At 36.7% G+C, this 23,832-nt stretch overlaps 1 protein-coding gene across 2 annotated transcripts in view; it reads left to right on the top strand.

Moving 5' to 3' along the window:
- The first annotated feature begins 3,179 nt into the window (after positions 1–3,179).
- LOC149817084 (polyketide cyclase/dehydrase/lipid transporter) overlaps positions 3,180–23,832 on the top strand; it is a 48,231-nt gene continuing 27,578 nt past the window's right edge. The window contains exons 1-6 of one of the 2 annotated variants that reach the window (XM_089986670.1): positions 3,180–3,615; positions 3,697–3,817; positions 5,221–5,306; positions 6,134–6,551; positions 6,661–6,761; positions 14,724–14,790. In XM_089986670.1, coding sequence (XP_089842796.1) covers positions 3,230–3,615; positions 3,697–3,817; positions 5,221–5,306; positions 6,134–6,551; positions 6,661–6,761; positions 14,724–14,790 — 1,179 coding nt within the window. In that variant the 5' untranslated portion in view covers positions 3,180–3,229. The remainder of the gene's footprint in view (positions 3,616–3,696; positions 3,818–5,220; positions 5,307–6,133; positions 6,552–6,660; positions 6,762–14,723; positions 14,791–23,832) is intronic. The other variant, XM_089986671.1, reaches the window with a different exon arrangement.

The following is a 23,832-nucleotide window of genomic DNA, read 5'->3' as shown; positions in this document are numbered from 1 at the left end:
GGGTATTCTTCAACCTAGTTATCCTAACTAAACTAAAACTTAGTTAGCGAAACCAGCCACTAAACCTAACCAAACTATATTAGATTCCTATTGAACATGGATTTAATCTAACTAGGATCCAATCCAGACCCAAATAACCGCTTCTAAAACAGCCAATTGTTTTTGCACCTTGGATTTCAAAAGGAAAATACATATTCACTTTCCTCCCTCCACTTGCTCTCTCCCCTTTTGCATGTGTAGGCCCTCCTTTGCCACATGTCTCACCTCACCCCCCTTGCATGGCTATAAATACAAAATGTCTCTCCCTATTTTCATCTCATTCCCTCACTCTCACTCATGTGCACCTCACCCTACCATTCTTTCTTCCTCCCTCTCTCCCTTTCATCACAACCCTAACTTCCTCTTTTGGTAGTTGCAACCACCTCTTTGATGAGCCATCACCTTAGGTGGTGGTGCTGACCCCAACCCAGCCTTCTTCTCTCCCTTTTTTGCTTCCTCAAACAGCCCCTCCACCACCATTGGTGGTGTTGCCCATCCAACGTCCTAGCCAATGCCACCCACAACTCATCTTGTCACTACTCACTTCTACCACCATCTACAATATTTACACCACCATTGCCGCCCATTCCAATTGTTTACCGCCACATTCGTTAGGACTATTCATACTGCCCTTACCTACTCCATCACAACAATAAACCGCTTCACCTTCGTAAAAAATTTAGAGCTTCTTTCAGGTAGGTATTCTTATGCATATTGCCTGAAATTATGTGAGATAAAAATGTGTGTGTGTATGTTTGTAATGCACACCTTCGTCACGTGAAATTACCTTGAAAAATTAGTAAAAACTTCTGATTTTGAATAAAAAAACCATATTGTAAAGCTTAGAAGTCGATTCCTGCAGGCCAGGGTTGACCCTTCTTTACTTCACATAGTGGTTAGACAACCCAAGAGTCGACCCTTGCATATGAAGAGTCGACCTCTTGCTGGGAATGTCAATTCTTTTGAAAAAGAGTCGACCCTTGTTCTGAAGGGTTGACCCTTGCTAACTTTGCTCACAGTTTTCAAACACGAACTCATAAGGGTCGACCTTTGGTTCTGAATGATCAGCCCCTACTTGTAATGAATATCAAAGACCATGTAAGGGTCGACCCTTGATCCTTATGGGTCGACCTCTACTTAAAGAAGACCCAGGTGGGTCGACTCCTTGCTTCCTAGGAGTAAACTCTTACTGAGTATAAGACTTGGGGTACTTAGAAATCAACTCTTCTGGAAGAAGAGTCAACCCTTGTATTTGTGTATCGATGACTCTTCTAAGAAGAGAGTCGACCCTTGAGTGTTGTGAATCGATCCTTGTAAACAAGAATCAACCCCAAATCATTGTGAGTTTAACCTAGAGTTGGATGAGCCGACTCCTAGCTTGTAAAGACAACTCCTTTAACCCTAAATGCATGTATATAATGATATGTCCCTAGGTAAATGATGTATACATACTGGATATGTACTAAATATTGTTGGCTCATATGGAGCTCGTGGTTCAAGAAACCAAACTGAGGTCTTGATCGCTATAAGGTGTAGCATGTGTTTGGTACTAAGACATGTAATGCATTCATATACCGATGTTAGCTCTATAGCAAGTTTGAGGTTATGAAGAACCCTTGTGGGTGCAAAGATACACATGTTTAACATGCATACCTAAATAAACAATAAAACCATCACTGGCGAAATGCTCAAATGGTTCAAGGTACTAGAGCAAAAACGAATAGTTGTGAGATAGAAAACCATCATAACCATTACGTGTGCATAAGCTATCTTGGAGATGATAGGTGGTACAAACCTCGAGTGACCTCAATAAATTGGTAATTTATAAAAGCAAAGCATCCCAATGGATCTCTATTCATTTGAAGGTTAGGAGGCCAAAACTATCAATGTGTCATAGGTGATAGTGTCTATCTAATGCAGTTAGTTCATGATGCATTATAATTCTTGTCAAGCGAGAACTATCTTGTGGTCATGGGCTGCCCGCTTGGACTCTTGTGTAGAAAGACCTTCAAACAATGTAAAACACCATAGTATAATAAGCGCCCAAAGTGTTCTATTCTGTTTTGATGTCACATTCCTTGAGTACTCGAGAGAACCTTCAAATCAAGAGAAACAAAAACCTTTCAAATCAAACAACTTTGTATTGATATACGTTCAATTAATCTATACCTATTTATAATCAATGTTTAACCTGTACGAGTTTAAAGTAAGTTTATGAATGAGGTCATACTGAATGATAGCATATTAAATTGCTTTTGTCATATCGTTTCATAATTGTTTTATGGATTTTTTCCCTGCTATCTGAATGAGTATATATGTTTGAATGTCACGTAGTTCCTTGTGAAATTGGTATATATACCTACTAAGCTTTCACTAATATGACCCTTTAAAGGAAATACAAGTGAGCAATGACCTCTTCGCAGTGTAGGCCAAGATGCGAGTCAGGGACGACAGACCAAGACTCCTAGGTTCATTGTATTTTTTATATTTTGGCTTCATTTTGTTGATAAATATGTTATTATTCTCTAACTTTGAAAATATTTAAACCTTGAAGCACATTTTTTGAATGTTAATTGTTCTTGTTTTATTTCCCTACATTTAAATTACTTGATTTGTTGAAACAACTAAGGGGTTGGGATTCTAAGTGGAATCCTCATTGTTAAACCAAGATTCATACTCTATTGGGGAGTTGGATCTAAGCCTACACAGTTCACCTTTCTCTTGTAATAGAGTTTGCTAATTTAGGCCAACCAAAATGATTTTTCGTTGTACTTTAACCTCGTTCTACGTCACCAAATAAAATTTTAATTTTTTCTTAAATTTTTTAAGTTAAAAAACTTGAGGTGTTACAATTCAAATCCAATCCGAGATTCATATTTGGGGATAGAATCAAACATAAAAATGTTAAAACACAAAGTGGGGTAGACAGAGTGATACCAAAATGAAGTTATCAATGTGTATATAAAATTCAAACACAAATCACGAAGAACACATATTCTCGCGTTAAATATATATTTTTTAAGAGTAAAAAAAAAAGAGAATGGAGGAAGGAAGGCGTTCCGACTCGTGGCTGTCGACGAACGCACGTGCGACGGTCCCCCCGGTTTTGAAAGGAGTCGTGCTTCCCTCGCTGCAGAGTGGCAGCTGGCGCGCGCTCCGCCACTACTGCATCAGCAGCTCCCCTCCGGTGATGAACCTCTGCTTTGGCCATCCCCGGCCCCTCTTCCCCCACAAGCGGCACTCCGTAGAGAACCCTAACTCCCTCCTCCCTCTTCTCTTTCTCCGTAACAAACTCACCGTTCCAGTCGTCCCTCTCCTTCTTCTCAGAAACCACAGAGCTTTACAGACCAGACCACTCAGAAACAATGGGAATGGCAGACTCTGGAAACCCGAAGAAGAAGAAGAAGAAAAAGAAGAAGAAGCGGAGAAGGCGGTGCAGTGCGAGGTGGATGTGATCTCGTGGAGGGAACGCAGAGTCAGAGCTTCGATAACGGTCTCGACCGACGAGCAGACCGTCTGGGACGTTCTCACCGACTACGAACGCCTCGCCGATTTCGTCCCCAATCTCATCGGCAGGTTGTTGTTGCGTTTCTTTTACGGTCCTTTTTCGATTCTTCTGTTCGTTTTTTGTTCGCTGAATCCGTTTTTTTCCGGCAGCGAGAGGATCCCGTGTCCGCACCCCGGACGGATCTGGTTGATGCAGAAGGGCATGCAGCGGGCGTTATATTGGCATATCGAGGCCCGGGTGGTATTGGACCTCCAAGAGCTTCCTAATGCTGTAACTCTCTCAACCTTTTCACATGACTGCAACGGAGAAACCTGCCTCTAACGCGTTCTGTTGTTTATGAAAAATTGATTTTTCTGCGAAATCTCAAGAATTGTTCAAACAGGCAAGCTATTTTGAATCTTGTGAATCGGATACTATTGCACTCGGAGTAGGACTCTTGAGCTTTCATTTGGATGTGCTAGTTAGTGTATGCATGATTGTCTGGAGGAAACGTGTGAGGTACCTGACCAGCACGCCGGAAATCCCTAGAGTGATTGAGGTGTGTAAAGATAAGTCATTGAACCACCATGATTAACTGTAGAAGCAACTATGCAGGTAGATCATTCGTTGTAAAATAAAAACTCAGTGGTCTTTTGTGGAATTAATCGTTAATAATTAGTTGTAAAAGATGGGATAACCCTGGTTAAAATTGGAAACTGAGACCCTTGGCTCAGATATTGTATTTTTTGCCATTCCAACTGTTAACAGAAGGCAGTGAAGTGTGTAGTGTAAGTATTGTAACAAATTGTAGAGAAAAAACCCAGTCTTAATCTAAGATGGAAAATTAATTAAAGATAAGAAAAAACTGAGAAGCGTGTCAAAGTTTTTGGTGAGATGAAGAATAAGTTCTCTTTGCTTTTCTTCTGTGTTGTTTTTGGTGATACCAAACTAGAACATGAGTTTCTTGCTTTTGTACTTCATTCTCCACATTTGCATGTCCAACCAACTGCATCAGTATTTATTTGACTTATTTAGTTTGATACCTTTCTTCAATTTCATATAATGTGTTTCTTTTTAATGTTTAAAAACTGAAAATGTTAAGCACCAGTACTAATTCTCCTGCTGTTTTACTAATGGAAGCATATTTTGTCACAATTAAACCGCTGATAATAGCTAAAGCTTCCAAGATATAAGTGTCAGAGTCCATTCCAAGTATTGCTTTGTTCTTTTTATATGGCCATCTTATTGCCTAGAAAAAATGTCTAGATTGATTTACTTTGCCTTTTCCATTCATCTTTATTGCACAAGAGTGGAAACTTAAAACTTGGGAAGTGTGTATGCATGTGTGTGCTTGTGTATGTGTGTGTCTTCATGAATGTCATATATTTATATTTTTATAGGCATGTAACACACACATATGCACAATCACGCACACTCGAACATAGTTTGTGGACTTTTTCACTAAATACTCTTGAATGAGTTTGTGATTTTTTTTTGTTTTTTTGCTTTAATTGAATATATTTTGTTGTTTTTTTGTGTAGCTTTAAACAAGAAGACATCATGATTTATTTTCATGTTTATTTTGTTGCTTCCGTGTTTGTGATTTGGAACTTGGGCATCAAACATTTTTGCATATGTCCAACTTTAGTCATGGAGAAAGTAGATTATAGTTTACCTGGTTCAATATGCTATAGGAAACAGGTAAGGAGCTACATTTCTGTATGGTTGATGGTGACTTCATGAAGTTTGAGGGAAAGTGGTCCTTGAAAGCTGGTGTAAGGTAATCTTGGATGAGCAGACTCTTGCTCTTTATTGATGTCAATCGATAATTTAGTTTTCTGATGAAAAGTTCACCATTTCTTTTGACTGTTGCTTCTTGGATGTGAATATGTATAAGCTTTCATGCATTCATGTCTTGCTTTCACATTGGTTGGCTTTTTTTTATCAATAAGTTTTGGAAAACATATAATTTATTTATTGTTGTATGTTCAATTATTACGATTAGTAGCCTATTAATGTTTTATACAATCATGTTTCAACTGTTCTTTCATTTCAACCATAGTCACCAGTATCGTTTCAAGGTAATTTCTCACTCAGGGTTTTTCTTGGAGTTTTTTCCAATAACTGGTTTTTCTTGGGAAAATCTCAGAAAAATCTCAGGAGTTTTAATAAATGAAAAATAATAGGTTTTGTATCATTTTTCTTGCAAAAATAAAAGGAAATATGTTTGAAAAGTTTTTAAAATACAAAAATGCAAAAAATAGAAAAACTAGGCTTAAAATTGATAAAAAAATTCAAAAAAGATTATGATAATACTGCAATATTGTCATGATATTTTGAATTGTGGACATATTTTGAAAATATTGTGATATTTTTCTGATATTATTGGCTTATGTTAAATTGCTGAGAATATCTTGATATTTTCAAAATATCAGTGATATCAGTGATTGATTTTGACAATACTATTTATATTTTTAGTCCTTTGTTGATGTTCCTTGGTAGTCTGTTTTACTTGAAATTTTGAGCTACTGGTTTTTGTTCTTAAAGCACATTTGCTGTGCTTGAGATTTTGTGCTTCTGATTTTTGTTCTTAAAGTACATTTGCAGGCCCTCTACTACAATTTTATCATATGAACTAAATGTAATACCAAGATTCAACTACCCTGCCATATTCATAGAGAGAATCATCAGATCTGATCTTCCAGTGAATCTTAAAGCCATAGCATCTCGAGCCCAAAAAGGCTGTGGAGTAAGTCAAAGAACAGTAATTGATGAGAATATCCTGGATAAAAATGACAAAGCTAATGTTGTTCCCAACGACATGGACAAGCCATCTTCTTTGGAAAGTGCCGAGACTTCATTAAGTAATTCAACCAGCAACTATGCTAGGAGTAAGCTTGGCCCCTTGTTGGCTCCATCTTTTGAGGAATTTAACAGTAACTGGGGTGTATTTGGAAAGGTTTGCAGATTGGACAGGCTCTGTATGGCAGATGAAGTTCATCTTCGCAGATGTGATGACCTACTGGTAAGTTAAACTTTAGACTGGTCAAGGACTTAAATGTTTAAATTCTCTCTCTTTCATTTTAACATAGTAGTATTCCAAAGAAAATGTTCAAATAACATGTGTCATGCAGGAAAATGGTGGTGTTCACCGAAGTGTGGCTGCAAGTATTACTGTGAAGGCCCCTGTACGTAGAGTATGGAATGTTCTTACTGATTATGAAACTTTGCCTGAGTAAGTGTATATATTGCTACTCTCCTCGATGAACTCTTGTATGTTCCATTTAGTCTATTAGCATATAAACCTTCATATCGTTTCAACTTGTCAAATTCACCATGATTAACCAGAAAATGTGCATGTTTTAATATCTTGAACTCTTGCATGTTGGTTTTAATTTGAATTATTTTATTGGTATATAAATGTTTCTCTTGTTTCACTAACTTGTGAGTTTAGTGCAGGCCAAGTTTTGGCCCAGTAGATATACCCTACCCCCTATTCACCTCTTTCATGTAAGCCCTTGCCTTTTGTAACTCTAAAGAACAACTACCAATTAAATTTTGTCTTTCCACCTTAGTTAGATAGACAAGCTTCAAGTTCATATGAATTATGTCATTGGACTTTCGTCTAGATTAACCTTCATGGTTTTGTTTTGTGGTAGTAAATTACTTCTGTTCCAATCTAGTTTCCTTTTCGTCTTTTCTTTTTGGTACAGAAAAAGTGTTACATCATCTTGGCTGCATCCTACTTTTTTTTTGTCATAATAGGCAAACTGGGGGATACTGTTAAAATATATATATATATATATATATATATGTATATATATATGTATATATACATATATTCTTCATTTCTCAATTCAAATACCAGATCGGGGTATTTTTGTAGTTTTCTTGTACTGTTTTACTTTTAGGTTTTTATTTTTATTTTCTTTTTTCCTTTTTTCTTTTTATTTTTTTATATCATTGTAATAGGACCACTAGGGGCCCCACCATCTAGTCGTTGGGGCTCCCAACGACTAAAAGGGAGCCCCAAGTGGTCCCTCTCTCTACCTTTTTCTCTTCTATAAAAAGAGGGCTCTCCCTCTTGCATTGTAAGGGTTTTTTAGCCCACTTTCTCTCTCTCTCTCTCTTCAATATATTTTTGCCTTTAAGGCACTTTACCCCTTAGTGGTTTATTTGTGCACTTTACGTGCTTGTGTTCTTGGCTCTTTGTTTGACTCTTTTAAAGAGTTCATTGGATCATTGGGGCTTCCGCTATTTTCATTACATGGTATCAAAGCCATTGAATTTTCTATACTCTTGAAAGATCTTTGGAGCTCTTCATATTCTATCCTTCCCGTCATCAATGGAGCATGAATCAAGAGTTGAGCTCTCCTTCAAACTCAATGGTGCAAACTATCTTATGTGGGCATTGACTATGGAAAATCATCTAAGAGGTAAGAAGTTGTGGGGCTTTGTGATGGGCACCACTCTTGAGCCCACCTTAAAGCAAACCAAAATTGAAGGAGGTGTTGAGAGAGCTCTAGATGGTGATGACCGCATCAAAGCCATTGATGAGCACCAATCCAAGGTAGAAGATTGAGAAAGTAACCATGCCAAGATTTTGGCATGGTTTATGAACAATGTTGATATTAAAAATTGTGCCAACATTGCTAAATTTAGGAGAGCCAATGAAGCATGGTTCTTACCTAAGGGCATGTATACCCCAAAAAATCTAGCTAGACAATTTTTTTGTCAAGAAAAAATTAGATCTACTAGACAAGTGGACATGAGTGTCCGTGATTATTTTAATACTCTAACCCCTCTTTGGGATGAGCTCGCTCTTCTTGAACCCAAATGGGTGGCTCCGGAAGATATTGAGCTTAGAAGAGAATAAATTGAAAAAGAGCATTTCTTTCAATTTCTTCATGGGCTTAGGCCCGAATTTGAACAAGTTAGGGCATCTCTCCTTCATAGAAGTAAAGCCTTACCTATTGAAGATGCTCTTGTCGAAGTATGCCAAACGGAAACTCGTCTTGGCATAAGTCTTAAGAATGATGAAATTTTGGTCGTTACTAGACCGAGAACAAATGTAAAAGCATATAGACCTTCTCATTTTCCAAAACTAATGGGTACAGAAAGGGAGTGATTTGTCACTATTGTAATGAACCGGGGCATATTAAGCCGGTTTGTCCAAAGCTTAAAGAAAAGGTGGCCGCGGTTGGACAAAACACTCCAAAGAAGGAAGAAGAAAATATCAATGGAGGAGATATCAAAGAAACTCTTTGCCAATTTTTTAAAGTCCTCCAACATCTTCTCAAGACATCTTCAACATCAACTTCTGGAGCCGCCATAGCCTATTCATCATCACCTCCAGGTATGTGGATACTAGACTCCAGTGCTTCTTTTCATATGACATCTTATAAAAGTTCTCTTTCGAATGTTTTTTCCGACCCTATATCTTCGTATGTTTCAACGGCCGATAGAACATCTTTAAAAATCGAAAGTATTGGAACACTTGACTTGAAATCCTCTCAAAATTTTTTTGTCCCTAAAGAGTTGTTCCAAAAGTTAACTTAAATATTTTTTCGGTCTCTCAAATTACCGATCATGGTTGCCAAGTCTCTTTCTCACCTAAAGATTGCACCGTGCAGGATCTCCGGTCAGGGAAGCTGATTGGGCAAGGCCATAGGAGGGACGATCTTTATTTTATAGATTTTTTGTCTCTTCCATCCAAGTCATTTTGTAATTTTGTAAATGTCAAAAGTATTGAAGTTTGATACAAGAGACTTGGTCATCCAAATTTTTTAAAGATGTCTCTTTTTCCTTTTTTGGACAATACTTGTAAAGACAAACACATGACATAAAGATTGTATTTTTGGGAAATCTAAAGCTATTCCATTTCCTCAAAGAAATTATGTTTCCACACGGTCGTTCGAACTTATTCATTCTGATGTATGAGGTCTTTTTCCTGTTATATCCAAAGGAGGCTTCTCATATTATGTTGTCTTTGTTGACGATTTTACTCGATTTACATGGATTTACTTCCTAAATCGTAAATATGAGGTTTTCTCTTTTTTCAAAGATTTTCATGCAATGGTTAAAAATCAATTTTTAGGAAACCTCTTTGTTCTTAGATCTGACTCAGGAGGTGAATACATGTCCAATGATTTTCAAACATATTTAAAAGAAAATAAATTTTTTCATCAACGTTCTTGTCCTAACACTCCACAACAAAATGGTCTTGCGGAAAGAAAGCATAGACACATAATAGAGACAACAAAAACTCTATTAGTTTCCAAAAATATTCCAAAATCCTTTTGGACCGAAGTTGTTTTGACTTCAACATATTTAATTAATAGAACACCCTCAGCTTCTTTGAAAAATCTTTCTCCATTTAAATAACTTTATAATGTCTCCCGACTATAAAAGACTAAGAGTTTTTGGATGTAAGTGTTTTGTTCTAACTCACAAAAATGATAAACTTTCTTCAAGGGCAATTGAATGTATTTTCTTAGGATATGGCAAAAAACAAAAAGGTTATCGCTGCTTTGACCTACTAAATAACAAACTTTATATTTCAAAAGATGTCACTTTTATAGAAGAAGAAAATGGTTTTTCGCATAATCTAAATGAAAATATTGATTATTCATTTTTATTTGACTTGTTACCCCAAGAAAAATGCATTGACAATCATGTTGAATCTATTGATCCTCCTGAAGCTATCATTGAGGATCATATTGAACTTTAAAATGATGAGCAACATGATCTACATGAAAACCTAAATGAAAATATAACAAGTCACACACAAGTTTATACTAGAAGAAATGAAAATAATCTTCCTTGTGCGCTTGAAAAATTCTCTTAAAACGAATCGCTAGAAGAATCCTCTCAAAGAAGATCAAATTGTATTTTTAAAATACCTGATAGATTTGTATCTTATGATTCTTTTTCTCTTAATTTTCGAGCTTGTTTGTTAGTTCTTCATTCTTTTCATGATCCATCCCATTATAATGATGCCAAACAATATGCCCATTGGAATGAAGCAATGCAACTTGAACTTAATGCACTTAACAAAGCACAAACTTGGAAAATCATTGATCCTCCTAATGGCAAGAAACCCATTGGATGTAGATGGGTTTTTAACATGGTTTTAAAACTCGCTGAGTCAACTCGGTGACTCGGCTGACTCGGCTCGGCTCGGCCCTCCAACGAGTCAACTCGGCAAGCTAAACTCGTTCTGCGAAAACTCGGGTTGACTCGGGCGAGTTTTGGGCACTTTTTTCTTTTTTCATTTTTCAAAGGCTATGGGCATTTTTTTCATATGTAAGTGTTCATTTTTCAAAGAACAAATAGCATAATAACAATAGGCTTACCAACTTAATATAAAATCACAAAATTAGTAAAAGTCAATCAAATTTCACATGTCCATCATTCATTCCTTTTGGTAGCTCCAGGTAAGGAATCAAACCCAGTACCCCTCAATGAACATAGAGTGAATCCACTAATCCAGCTAACATAATTGATCCCTCATGCAACCATCTCTGAGACCTACACAATAGTTGGCAGCCAGCCTGTTCAAAACCAACAGCATAAAATGTCCATATTTATCATTATAATATATATACATCACATCATTCTCATTATCCAAAGCTTATATGCATTTATGTGCAGATATATAAGGCATGGTCCAATCAACTCTACATCAGAAACACACTTACAAATATCAAGATAAAGTTCAATGTTCCCAAAATTTTGCAAGGATTTTCTGAGGCCCTGCAACACAACAACTATGTCCATATATTCAGGATGTAAACCATGATCGAGCATGGCTATTAAAGTTCTTGAAGCTAGTAATTAAGTCATTCTTTATATATCGTCTTGAAAGACTTGCTCCTGCTTGTGTAATTTCTTTAGTAAATGTGAGATTTGAATTAAGAGTAGTTTTACTTGATGTTATTTTACTTATTAATCAATTAAACTAGTAATTAAGTCATTCTACAAACCTTTATATGTTTAAATGACAATTTATATATTGTCTTTGTTTTAAAATCAAAAGTTAACAAAACCCGGTCTGAGTCACCGAGTTGACCCGCCGAGTCATGAGTCAATAAAGAACGAGTCGAGTTCTGAGTCACGGGTTTTAAAACCTTGGTTTTTAAAGTAAAAACTAAAAGTGATGGTTCTTTAGAAAGATTTAAGGCTCGATTAGTAGCCAAAGGATATGCCCAAGAATATGGGGTGGATTATGATGAGACTTTTGCCTCTGTTGCTCGAATGACTAGTGTTTGAACCCTTATTGCAATAGCCTCTATTAAAAAATGACCTATTTTTCAACTTGATGTCAATAATGCCTTTTTAAATAGAGAGCTGGGTGAAAAAGTCTATATGGAACCACCTCCTGGCATGAATTTAAATGATAAAATTTTGAAATTAAAAAAAGCATTATATGGCCTTAAGTAAGCCCCCAAAGCTTGGTATGACAAGTTTAGTAATGTATTAATCTAATTTTTGTTTTATTTCTTATTATAGTGCTCTTTTTGTTTAGAAAACAGGTGACTCCATTGTTATTCTACTTCTGTATGTTGATGATATGATCTTCACTGAAAGTGACAAAAAGTGAGTAAATTATGTTAAAACTATGTTAAAGAAAACTTTTGATATGTCTGACTTGGGGTTTTTGAGATATTTTTTAGGTATTGAAGTGACATATTCTCCTTGAGGATACATTTTATCTCAAATGAAGTTAGCAGCAGACATCTGTACTAAATCAGGAGTTTCAGATGAAAAGAAATTTAAAACTTCTGAAGTTATAAATGCAAAGTTGAGACTTGAAGATGACGTTCTTCTTGAGGATCCTACTCCTTATCGGCAATTGATTGGATTCCTTACTTATCCATCACCCGTCCAGATATTGCTCATGCGGTTCATGCTGCAAGTCAATTTCAGCATGCTCCTACTACAGTTCACATGGCAACCATGATGTGAGTTGTGCGATACATCAAGAACACCATCTCCAAAGGGCTTTTCTTATCCTCTTCTTCATCTCTTGAATTAATTGTTTTTACTGATGCAGACTGAGGAGGAAATCCCATTGATCGTATTTCAACTACTGGTTTTTGCATTTTCTTAGGAGAATCTCTTATTTCGTGGAGATGTAAGAAGCAACAAAAAGTCTCTCTATCATCCACTGAAGCTGAATATCGGGCCATGGAGATGACAACTATGGAAATTGTGTGGCTTAGAAGTCTCCTTTGTGACATGGGCGTCCTCATTTCTTCTTCCACCAAGATATGTTGTGATAACAAAAGCGCGATTTACATCGCAAGCAATCATACATTCCACGAGCGTTCCAAGCATATTGAAATGAATTGTCACTATGTTCAAGATGAATTTCTCAAAGGAACCATCACATTACCATATGTTACTTCAGAATATCAGTTGGCTGACTTCTTCACCAAAGCGCTTCCAACTCTGCGTTTTTTTTCTTCTTGGCAAAGTTTCGGTATTCTCCCTGTAAAGTTTGAGGAGGCGTGTTAAAATATGTATATATATAAATATATATATATATATATACATATACTTATATATATATAAGTATATATCTATATATATACATATATTCTTCATTTCTCAATTCAAATACCAGATAGGGGTATTTTTGTAATTTTCCTGTAATTTTTTACTTTTAGGTTTTTATTTTTATTTTCTTTTTCCTTTTCTTTTTTCCCTTTTTTTTTATTTTTTTATATCATTGTAACAGGACTACTAGGGGCCCCACCATCTAGTCGTGGGGCCCCAACGGTCATTAATATGACCGTTGGGGCTCCCAACGACTAGAAGGGAGCCCCAAGTGGTCCCTCTCTCTACCTTTTTCTCCTCTATAAAAAGAGGGCTCTCCCTCTTGCATTGTAAGGGTTTTTCAGCCCACTTTCTCTCTCTCTCTCTTCAATATATTTTTGCCTTTAAGGCACTTTACCCCTTAGTGGGTTATTTGTGCACTTTGCGTGCTTGTGTTCTTGGCTCTTTGTTTGACTCTTTTAAAGAGTTCATTGGATCATTGGTGCTTCCGCTATTTTCATTACAGATACCTCATGAGTACATCCTGCCTTGTCTACTCATACCTTATGGTATTGTGCAGTACACACACCTATACTTTTGCTTCGTCCTTTTTCTTGGGTTTCTATATATCCTTTTTCGTCATTTTGATTATAATGTGCTGTAATGAACTATCAATAATTGCTGAAAAAGAGGTTGTGGACATTTTTAAAACTCAAGATTGGTTACTCAGTCATCATATTCATTCAGAAGCTGACTGCTAGTCTGCTCAATGTTCTTTTAATTTATCAGCAGGGAAATATCTGAGTTTTTCCTCTGGAAGATCTTCATAAAATCTTTACAAACTTCATGCAAGAAGAAAAAACATAAAATAAATGTTGTTTCTACAGTTCAAAAGCTTTTTCATAGTATTCAAGTAACTTTGTGATAGGAATGGACAACGGGCTGGGCTGGCCTTGGTCCAGAAGCAGGCCCAGGACCAGCCCAGACAGGTGAGGCCACAGGCCACTGGACCTGTTGTCCACCCCTACTCTGATATTATCATGATAATATCAAGTTAGCACCAAGAACCTTATTAATGTTTTCAAAACATCGGGCTATTTCAGATTCAGAAAATCTCAATTAAATGAGTAGGTAACTAATCCCCCTTTTCTTTCGGATAGTTGACTATCATATTAGAGGATAGTATCCCCTGGATAAGATGCAATAAGTGTTTACTTTTCAGCTTTCTTTGCAGCAGCTTCTGTTGTACATTTACTTGAACAATTTTTGTTCACCATGGTGATGCATTAGAGTGTGATGAATGAAACCTGGACCTATATTGTAGTATTACATGCATCCGGACAACCTCATACCCATGTATTGTTTCTCCATTTGCAAGCCATATTTGCATTTCAGTCTATCCAGTGCATCTCATATTTTGTAGCATCTTTTCTTTCTTCCTTCTGGTTCATGGGTCTGATCCAGTAATTTTGAGCAGTATAGTTCATTCTTTCTGTTGTTAATTCTGATGTAATCAAGTTCTTTCTTATATCACACACTTATGATTTATGATACGGTGTAGGTTTGTTCTCAAATCCAAATTATTGATGCTAGAATGTTCTCTTTTGACCTTGATGCATGCCAAGTCATCTGTTGCTCATAAGATTTTTATTCTCAGGTTTGTTCCAAATTTAGCTATCAGTAAGATTTTATCTCGAGAGAAGAACAAGGTTCGCATTCTTCAGGTATGCAAAACTCACATCCTTTTAGTACATTCTTGTTAAGTAAACTATGCCTTTTGCTTATTCTATCTTTTGGCTTTTAGAATCTTGTATAAGAGTCACATAATGAAATATATCAAGGAAAAGATTAGAGTGACCTTCAAGGGTCTAAAACCAATAATCTAGGCACTAGAATCTTTGATACCTAAGTATCATGCTAGTGACACAAGACTTAAATTATATTAAAGGTATTCCATCTTGATCTTTTGAACATATGAAATTAGTACATGGGATGTTGTTGATAGACCAAACAATAAGATTTCTGGGATATAAGTGGGCATATTTAGTGAAGTTCAAATATATTGTATTTTGCATTGTTTTTTTGGTGGTGTTTATATTGGCTGTATACAAAGAATGCATTATTACATGGTAAGTTTAAGCATGAGGTTTATGTGGAACGGCCTCAAGGTTCCAATTCCATCAACACATTCACATACTTCGACGACTTTTTTTTTGTAATGCACTGCAAGATTGAGAAATTTTCCAGGCAACAATAGATTGTACTCTTTCCATGCAAAAGAATCACTAACATTAATATGTGAATACTATTATAGTGACATAATTCTTCAAGCTTAATTAAAGCTCTCTGCAAAAAAAACAATGAAAGACTTGAGAGGGTTGAAATGTTTTTTTAAGAAGTAAAGGTTCCAACCAGAAATTAAAATTGTCACAAAAAAAATATGCCACAGATATGTTAGGGAAAAATAATGTGGTAAGCTGTAAACTGGTTGATATTTCATTTTCATTATGGATTTGAAGCCTAATATGAAGTTTAGTGCTCAAGTTCAACCTGAAAAAACTATCTATATACAAATTAGGTGGCAAGTGTACTTTTTTGGGATTACATCTTAGAATGCCAAGAACTTTTTGTAGGATAATTGTTGTACCCTTCAGATTTTTCTAGTTGGACGAATCGGAGATGGGCCCAGTTAGGAGACCTAGATTCGCAATGGACGGGTAGGTCAATTTGAGTCCCATGGACTCAAGCGGACCGAACCTGCTGGTCTTTAGGCATTGGGGTTTATGGGTTACATGTCTTAAGGTCAACACCCTATTGACACGGTCGGGAAGTTCCTCGTTGTTGCGAACGAAGAACGGTAGGACTAGGTCAATCAACTAGCTGGGTAGATGCGGTTTGGGTTTGGGTTCGGTGAGTGGTTCAGTTAGGGGTCTAGGTCCAGAACTTGTAGGACTTGGTCCAGAGGGTCTAGAAGTGTCTTGGGACGTGTGAAGAGGTCTGATACATGTTTCAGAGGTCTGGGATAGCAGGTAAGGCTTCAAAGAGGGTTGGTGAGGTCAGACGGTCAAAATTGCATGTTATTTCCTAATCAGTAAGACCACTTTGGGTTGACTTAGGGAGTTCAGGTCAAGGGACTGTCACTAGAGTTCAGCAAAGCTTCTCGGGGTTGATGACAGGGGTTTAGGGTGTTGATTTGTAGGTGAGGCCATTGGTGTAATATCGTGTGTTTTTCCATGGTTTTTAAATTCTGAAATTCTGAAATTTTGGATGAGTGTTTTATAAAGTTGATAAAAATCATGGAAAATAACTTTGATTATAGGTGACATCAGCTGGGTCTGGGCATGGCTCAGGGCCTACTGAGAAGACCAAAATGAGGGGAATGATATTTGTAAAACTTTTTGTTTTCAACCTTTAAATTCGAGCAAAAATCATGCGAAATTCAGGTTAAATTTGGGCGAAATTCGGAGGTGAAAATCAGGTAAGTGTACCGTTAGATGCATCGCGTAATTTTGAGAACATTGGTATTTTGTTTTTTAGAAATCGGGTTGTAGTTGGCCCAAAAATCGTGTTTTTAAAAAATAACCCTCATTTATTTTTTACCATTTTCTAGATTGGATCGGATCAGATCGGATCCGATCTATCTGATTTGAGTTGATATGGATCTGGACCCAATCCAAGACCCATATTAACTAGGATTTGGTCCAGGTTGGGATCCATATGGATTTTGGATATGGATTTGAATCTTGGATCCGGATTCAAAATCCAAGAGTAACCAATTTAAAGCTTTAAAATCAATTTAAAAGTTAAATTAAGAGAGACTTTTGCTATGAGAGGACTTCCAGAGGGGGGCGATTGTAACACCCTAAAATTTCAAATTATTGATAACATCAGTGTGTTTTCATTACAAACTCTCTTACCTTTTGTGTTTCCTCCTATTATGCCTCTTATCTAAGTGTCATTATATTTAGACAAAAGATGTTTATTCACACTTTCGTGTGTGTTTGGAACACCATAAAATCCTAAATTTGTAATCTTTTAGAAAAAATTTAAATGGTTTGCAATCAATCATTTTCAGAGTTTAAAATTGCAGTTCAGCGGAAAATAGTGTTTGAAATAACAAGTCAACGGACCTTAGGTGCATTACATGCGAACTTTGCTTTATGTAATGGATTTGTATCTTCATATAAGCATTGAAACCATGTAGATTCAAAATAAGGTTTTTAATAATTAAAGTTTACTCGAAAAGAGGAATTTCAAATAATAACCCTTATATAAAGTTACAAAACATCCTCAGGAGCGACACAATAGAGAAAGAGTGGGATCTTGATATCATCATGTTATCACGCCATCGCCTGATATATTGACCTAATCGTCACCTGTATCTCATAAAATGGGTCAGACTTACAAAAATCTAGTAGGTGCATAAATATCAAAATTCAGAACAAGACTAATATATGCATGGTTCCTTTTGTGATGTGCATTTCAGAATAAGTATAATGAGCATGATAATCTTGTTCCGATAATTAACTGACCTGAGGGTACACACAAGATAAACGTAGAAACAACTGAGATTATTTGGGAGTTTATTATTCTATATATTTTGATATCCCGGACAACTTGCTGAGTCCGCTCCTAAAGGGATGGCCAGTGACCGAGAGAGAATTTTTCAGAGGCATACATGACAAGGGATGCATCCGAACTTCTACAGAATCCAATGAGGTTTATTATTCTATATATTTTAATATCCCGGACAACTAACTGAGTCCGCTCCTAAGGGGATGACCAATGACTGAGAGATAATTCCCCAAAGGCATACATGGCAAGGGATGCATCCGAACTTCTGCGGAAGCCAATGGGATTTACCACCTAAGATAATTTTTGGTAGCCCCGTCCCTTAACTCCGATGACGGGAGACACCGAGTCATTGCTATTCGAGGAGCGTAGTTGTTAACAACTTGTTTATTGGAGTTTTTGTATCATCTTATCCTCTCTCTTGACGGAACCAAAGAGACGACTGAATATGTCAAGTTCTATTTTAATTGACGACCCCATTCTCCATGGTCTTTTATAAACCAAATCGAGTATCTTGTCTGTGAAGACGATCATCACCATTTATGTGATTTTCTTTTAATCAACATGCATTTTCACATTACGAGGTTACCATAAACCTCCAGTCCAATCATCATAGTACTAACTGTGAAATTGTCTACGAAGAGACAATACGCATACAAGCATAAATACTTAAAAAAGAAGTGCACGAAGGCACTCTCACAACACTTGAACACAATACGCAAAAAGCGTATAAATAATAAACATGCAATAATGCATGTATTTCATAAAAAGAAAGCAAGTGCTTGAGACTCTCAAGCTTATTTTACAACAAGGGGGAACACCCCTATTTATACAAGAAAGAAGAGGTGCAAGAGAGGGCTCCCCAAAGGAGTCGTTGGGGAGCTCCCAACGACTCTATTGGGGAGACCCCCAATGCACCTTTTTGAATATGCAAAAAGGAAAAAATAAATTAAAAAGAATTACAAAAATAAAAGAAAAAAATACAGCATATTCCAAATGGAATATGTGCAAAATGTAAAAAGACTGAAATACCCTTTTCGGGTAAAAAGAGAAAAATGTATAAATATATATACTTATATATAGAGATATATATACATATAACATATGTATACGTATCCCTGCCTTAGATTTTTTAGTAAATAGAGCAGTGTCAGTATAACATGAGGAGAAACCATTTTCCTACATTACACTGGTAAATCTGTCATACCAGGCTTTGGGAGCCTGTTTCAAACCATAGAGAGCCTTTCGAAGACGACGAACTTTATCTTTAGGAATCTTCATGCCTGGTGGGGCATCCATATACACTTCTTCGTTAAGATCACCATTTAAAAAAGCATTTTTCACATCCATTTGAAAAATGTTCCAATTTTTAATAGATGCAATAGTAATGAGACATCTAACTGTAACCATTCGGACTACGGGAGCAAAAGTTTATTCATAATCAATTCCATACTCTTGCCCATACCCTTTTGCAACTAAGCGAGATTTATACCTTTCCAGGGATCCGTCGCTTTTAGTTTTAACTTTAAAAACCCATCGACAACCTATAGTTTTCTTTCCTATGGGTAGAGTTTGGAAATTTCAAGTTTCAGCCCTTTTGAGAGCACTAAGTTCATTTTGCATGGCTTCTTGCCATTCTATACATTTTTTTGGTTCTTCAAAATTCCTTGGCTCAAAATAAGAGTGAATGGCACTAAGACAAGCCCTATACCTGGGTGAAAAAGAATCAAAAGAGACAAAACGAGTTGGCGGTCTCCTATTCCTCTCAGATCTTCGGTGATCGAGAGTAGGTACAAGCTCACTATATTGGTCAATGGCACTTCTAAAGGTGTCTTGGTTTCTACGGGAGTAGGTTATCGGATCACTTGAAATCCTGTTTTCTTGATCATTGAGAGGGTTATGTTCTTCAACATCACCATCATTTTCCTCATCGTGATTTGATGATACATCATCATCACTAGATATATCATTATTACTAGCCAATAAATAAAAAAAGAATGAGTAATCAAAATTTTCTTGTTGAGAAACATTTTTTTCAAATCCACTCTCATTTTCTAAAAACGTTACATTTCTAGAAACATATAACTTATCATCTCGAAGATCATAGCAACGAAACCCTTTTTGAGTTTCGGAATACCCAAGAAAGGCGCAGGGGATAGCTTTGGGAGAGCGCTTGTCATTTTTATTCGTAGGTATAAAACATTTATACCCAAAAACACGTAACCTATTATAATCAGGTTCAAGTTTATATAAGATCTCAAAATGGGATATTTTTCCTAATATCCTAGATGGTAAGCGGTTTATCAGATAAACAGAAGCGAGGGCTGCTTCAGCCCAAAAGTTCTTAGGAATGTTTTGAGAAATAAGCAGGGTCCTAGTGGTCTCAATGATGTGCCTATGTTTTCTTTCGGCCAACCCATTCTGTTGAGGGGTTTTAGGACATGACCTTTGGTGAATAATTCCGTGATCCTCAAGATATGTTTTAAATTGGTTGAAGAGATATTCTCCTCCCGAATCACTTTTAAAAATCTTTATATTACTGTTGAATTGATTCTTGATCATTGAGTGGAAGGTTTTAAAACATGTAAAAACTTCATGTTTGTACTTTAGGAAATAGATCCATGAATACCTGGAGAAATCATCCACAAAAATAACATAGTAAGAAAAGCCTTCTTTTGAAACAACAGGTGCGGGTCCTCAAACATCGGAATGAACAATTTCGAAGGTTTTAGATGAGAACATAGTTCTTTGCTCAAAAGGTAAACTTTGCATTTTTCCGAGAATACAATCATTACAGGAAAATGAACTTTTACATAGATCCTTTGCAAAATGTAAATAAGATAACTTGGTGACATTAGGATGACCAAGTCTTTTGTGCCATATGTTTATATCTTTGTTCTGGGCAACATTACAAAATGATTTTGGAACTTGAAGAGATTCCATATAGTATAAGTCTCCTTTTCTAAAGCCTTTCACAATCAATTTCCCGGACCGGCGATCCTGTATTAAACATTTGTCACATGAAAATTTAATATCGCATCCATGGTCCGAGAGTTGAGAAACAGAGAGAAGGTTTAAGTTAAGTTTAGGTATAAATCTAATTTTTGGAATGGAAAAATATTGAGTTTCAAAATTATCTATTCCTTTAATTTCAAGAGAGGTTCCATCCGCAGTGGAAACAAAGGATGGAGAAACATTTTTTGAAAAATCGGAAAGTAAAAACATGTTTGGGGACATATGAAAAGATGCACCTGAGTCCAAAAGCCAAGAGACTTTACCTGGAATGGAAGAGGTAGACACGACGGCATCGGATGTAGCTCCCTTGAGAAGAGGTTGAAGGGCTTCCACTATTTGATTCAACGAGAGTGACCCACTTGATGATGCATCTTCCTTTTGTGGTACACCGGTGGTGGCCATAGCGAGAAGCCTCTTCCATTTGGGACATACGGGCTTGATATGCCCCGGTTCCTTACAAAAGTGACAAATAGTCTTGCTATAGTCCCTCTTTCCTCTTTGTCCACCATCTCCTCCTTGATTTTGGAATTTGAAATGAGGAGGACGATACGTCTTTACATTATTTCCGGGTCTTGATATGGCATTGACCTCATTGTTTTCTTCATGATTACAAGGAACCACAAGAACATTTGATCCTTGTTTACATAAACTCATACGAGTCTCCTCACCACTTAATTTGGTGAGAACATCTTCAAGAGATGGATGAGTAAATGAGGATAGAAGTGATGACCTTATTTGCTCAAATTCCAGTCTTAACCCATTCAAAAAGTTGAAGAACCGATCTTCTTCAAGTTGCTTGTGGCGGAGTTCAATTGCCTCTCCACTCCGTTTTGGTTCAAGCATGGAAAACTCATCCCAAATGGAGGAGAGGTCGGCATAATATTCCCTAATGGACATTTCACCTTGAGTAAGGGAGAAGGCCTTCTTTTGAAGGTAATACTTATGAGATAGATCTCTTGATGTATACATTTTCTCGAGATAATGCCAAGCTTCCGATGCTTTCTTGAACTTGATAATGTTGGCATTAATCTTTGTTTCGACGGATGCGAAGAACCAAGAAAGAATCTTGAAGTTCTTCATTTCCCATTCGTCGTGCTTGTTGGAGTATTCTTCAAGAGCTTTGATCCTTTCCTCTCCCTCAAGAATCTTGATTTCATTTCCGTCCATCACGGTTATTTTGGGTTCCGGTTCCGAAATTGTGCCTTGCACATAACCCCATAATCCTTTACCTTTTATGTGAGCCTCCATGTTCCCGGCTCAAATATGGTAGTTGGACCCATTCAACTTGAAGCCAAGAGCGAAGTGAGACTCTTTTTCACCCATTAAGGAGTAAACAAAAGGAGAAGGAGGCGTACCAACACAATGCTTCAACTTCTAGCTTGCACAAGATCCTTCTAAAATATTTGAGAAGCAAGATCCACCACTTTAACTTCTAAGAATCTGAAGGCACGGTTTTCGAGGCACTCGAAAAAAGAAGAATCCCACGATCCTTAATCACCAACCGAGCTCTGATACCATGTGAAATTGTCTACGAAGAGACAATATGCATACAAGCATAAATACTTAAAAAAGAAGTGCACTAAGGCACTCTCACAACACTTGAACACAATACGCAAAAAGCGTATAAATAATAAACATGCAATAATGCATATATTTCATAAAAAGGAAGCAAGTGCCTGAGACTCTCAAGCTTATTTTACAACAAGGGGGAACACCCCTATTTATACAAGAAAGAAGAGGTGCAAGAGGGGGCTCCCCAAAGGAGTCATTGGGGAGCTCCCAACGGTCACAATTGTGACCGTTGGGGGCTCCTCAACGACTCTATTGGGGAGACCCCCAATGCACCTTTTTGAATATGCAAAAAGGAAAAAATAAATTAAAAAGAATTACAAAAATAAAAGGAAAAAATACAGCATATTCCAAATGGAATATGCGCAAAATATAAAAGACTGAAATACCCTTTTCGGGTAAAAAGAGAAAAATGTATAAATATATATACTTATATATAGAGATACGTGTACATATAACATATGTATACGTATCTCTATGTATATAAGTATATATATTTATACTTACAATAAGGTTTTTGAGTATACATTTTAACACTAACATGCCGTGCATGTCTGATAGTACCACTATGATGAGAAAGATATCGATTTTTCAGAAAGAAACCCCAACATTTATTTAGAAATTTCAATATTTCATGCTTTAAATTGGAGAATATCCGAGTCATTTTGGATACCAAAGAGGACCGGATGTACGTAACACCTAGGGCTACGTAGTCGAAGCCCTTCTGTTATGTAGGTTTCAGGAAAAAACTCAGTTGCGAAAACACAAACGCTAAATACTTGTTTTGCTTTTCGAGATAACGAATAATATGAGCTTGAAATCTTGCATGTGAAATCCTTTTAAAAATAGAGACTTGGTGATGATGCACAAATTTGTGTCTTTAAATGCATGCACGCGTAATCTAAAGTAGGCAGGAGTACGTGAAAATGCATACCTTATAAAGTTATATATATGTATATGAAATACATATATAGTAAAGCATTAGCCTGTGCACATTACAGGGCGACAACAAAATAAATGACATAAAGTAAGGCTCGATGTCCGAAACCACACATCGAGCTAAATAAATTACGTTAGCGATGCATGATGTATAAAATCATATATCGGCTAAATAAATTGCATAAGCAGGAGCTTGTGCACATTTCAGCGCTACAACAAAGTAAATGACATAATTTAAATGGACAAGAATATACAAAATTGCATCCTTGAGTTAAAAGCATATATATATATATATATAATTTTACGTATAAGTTAGAAGTATTTCGTCATTTGTCTTCGTATGCAACTTTTTCCTATCTCAGAGATGGTCTGACTCGTTGACGATTCCGAGCGTAGGTTCTTAAAGGTTCGTGCCTTGGTAAACGTGTCTCATCCGTTGTGCTGAAGTGGTACGCTGCAAATGATTTTTATTGTATTGTGTTAAGTTCTTAGAATTTAGGGAAAGCATCGATGGTTGCGTCGCAATGGTCGAACTTGAGCCCAGTTCGAACGAACTGAATTGAGTCGGGCTTGGAGTAACCGAGTCAAACTCGATGCACTCGAGCCAGCTTCGGTGAGCGGGACCGAATCAGGCTAACCCAGTATGGCTTGACTCGAGACGGTAGCAGCAG

The sequence above is a fragment of the Nuphar pumila genome, chromosome 14, assembly GCF_984573655.1.
Source record: "Nuphar pumila chromosome 14, dmNupPumi1.hap1.1, whole genome shotgun sequence".
Classification (NCBI taxonomy): domain Eukaryota; kingdom Viridiplantae; phylum Streptophyta; class Magnoliopsida; order Nymphaeales; family Nymphaeaceae; genus Nuphar; species Nuphar pumila.
The sequence above is the reverse complement of the archived record's forward strand: the minus strand, read 5'-3'. Positions and strand labels throughout refer to the sequence as shown.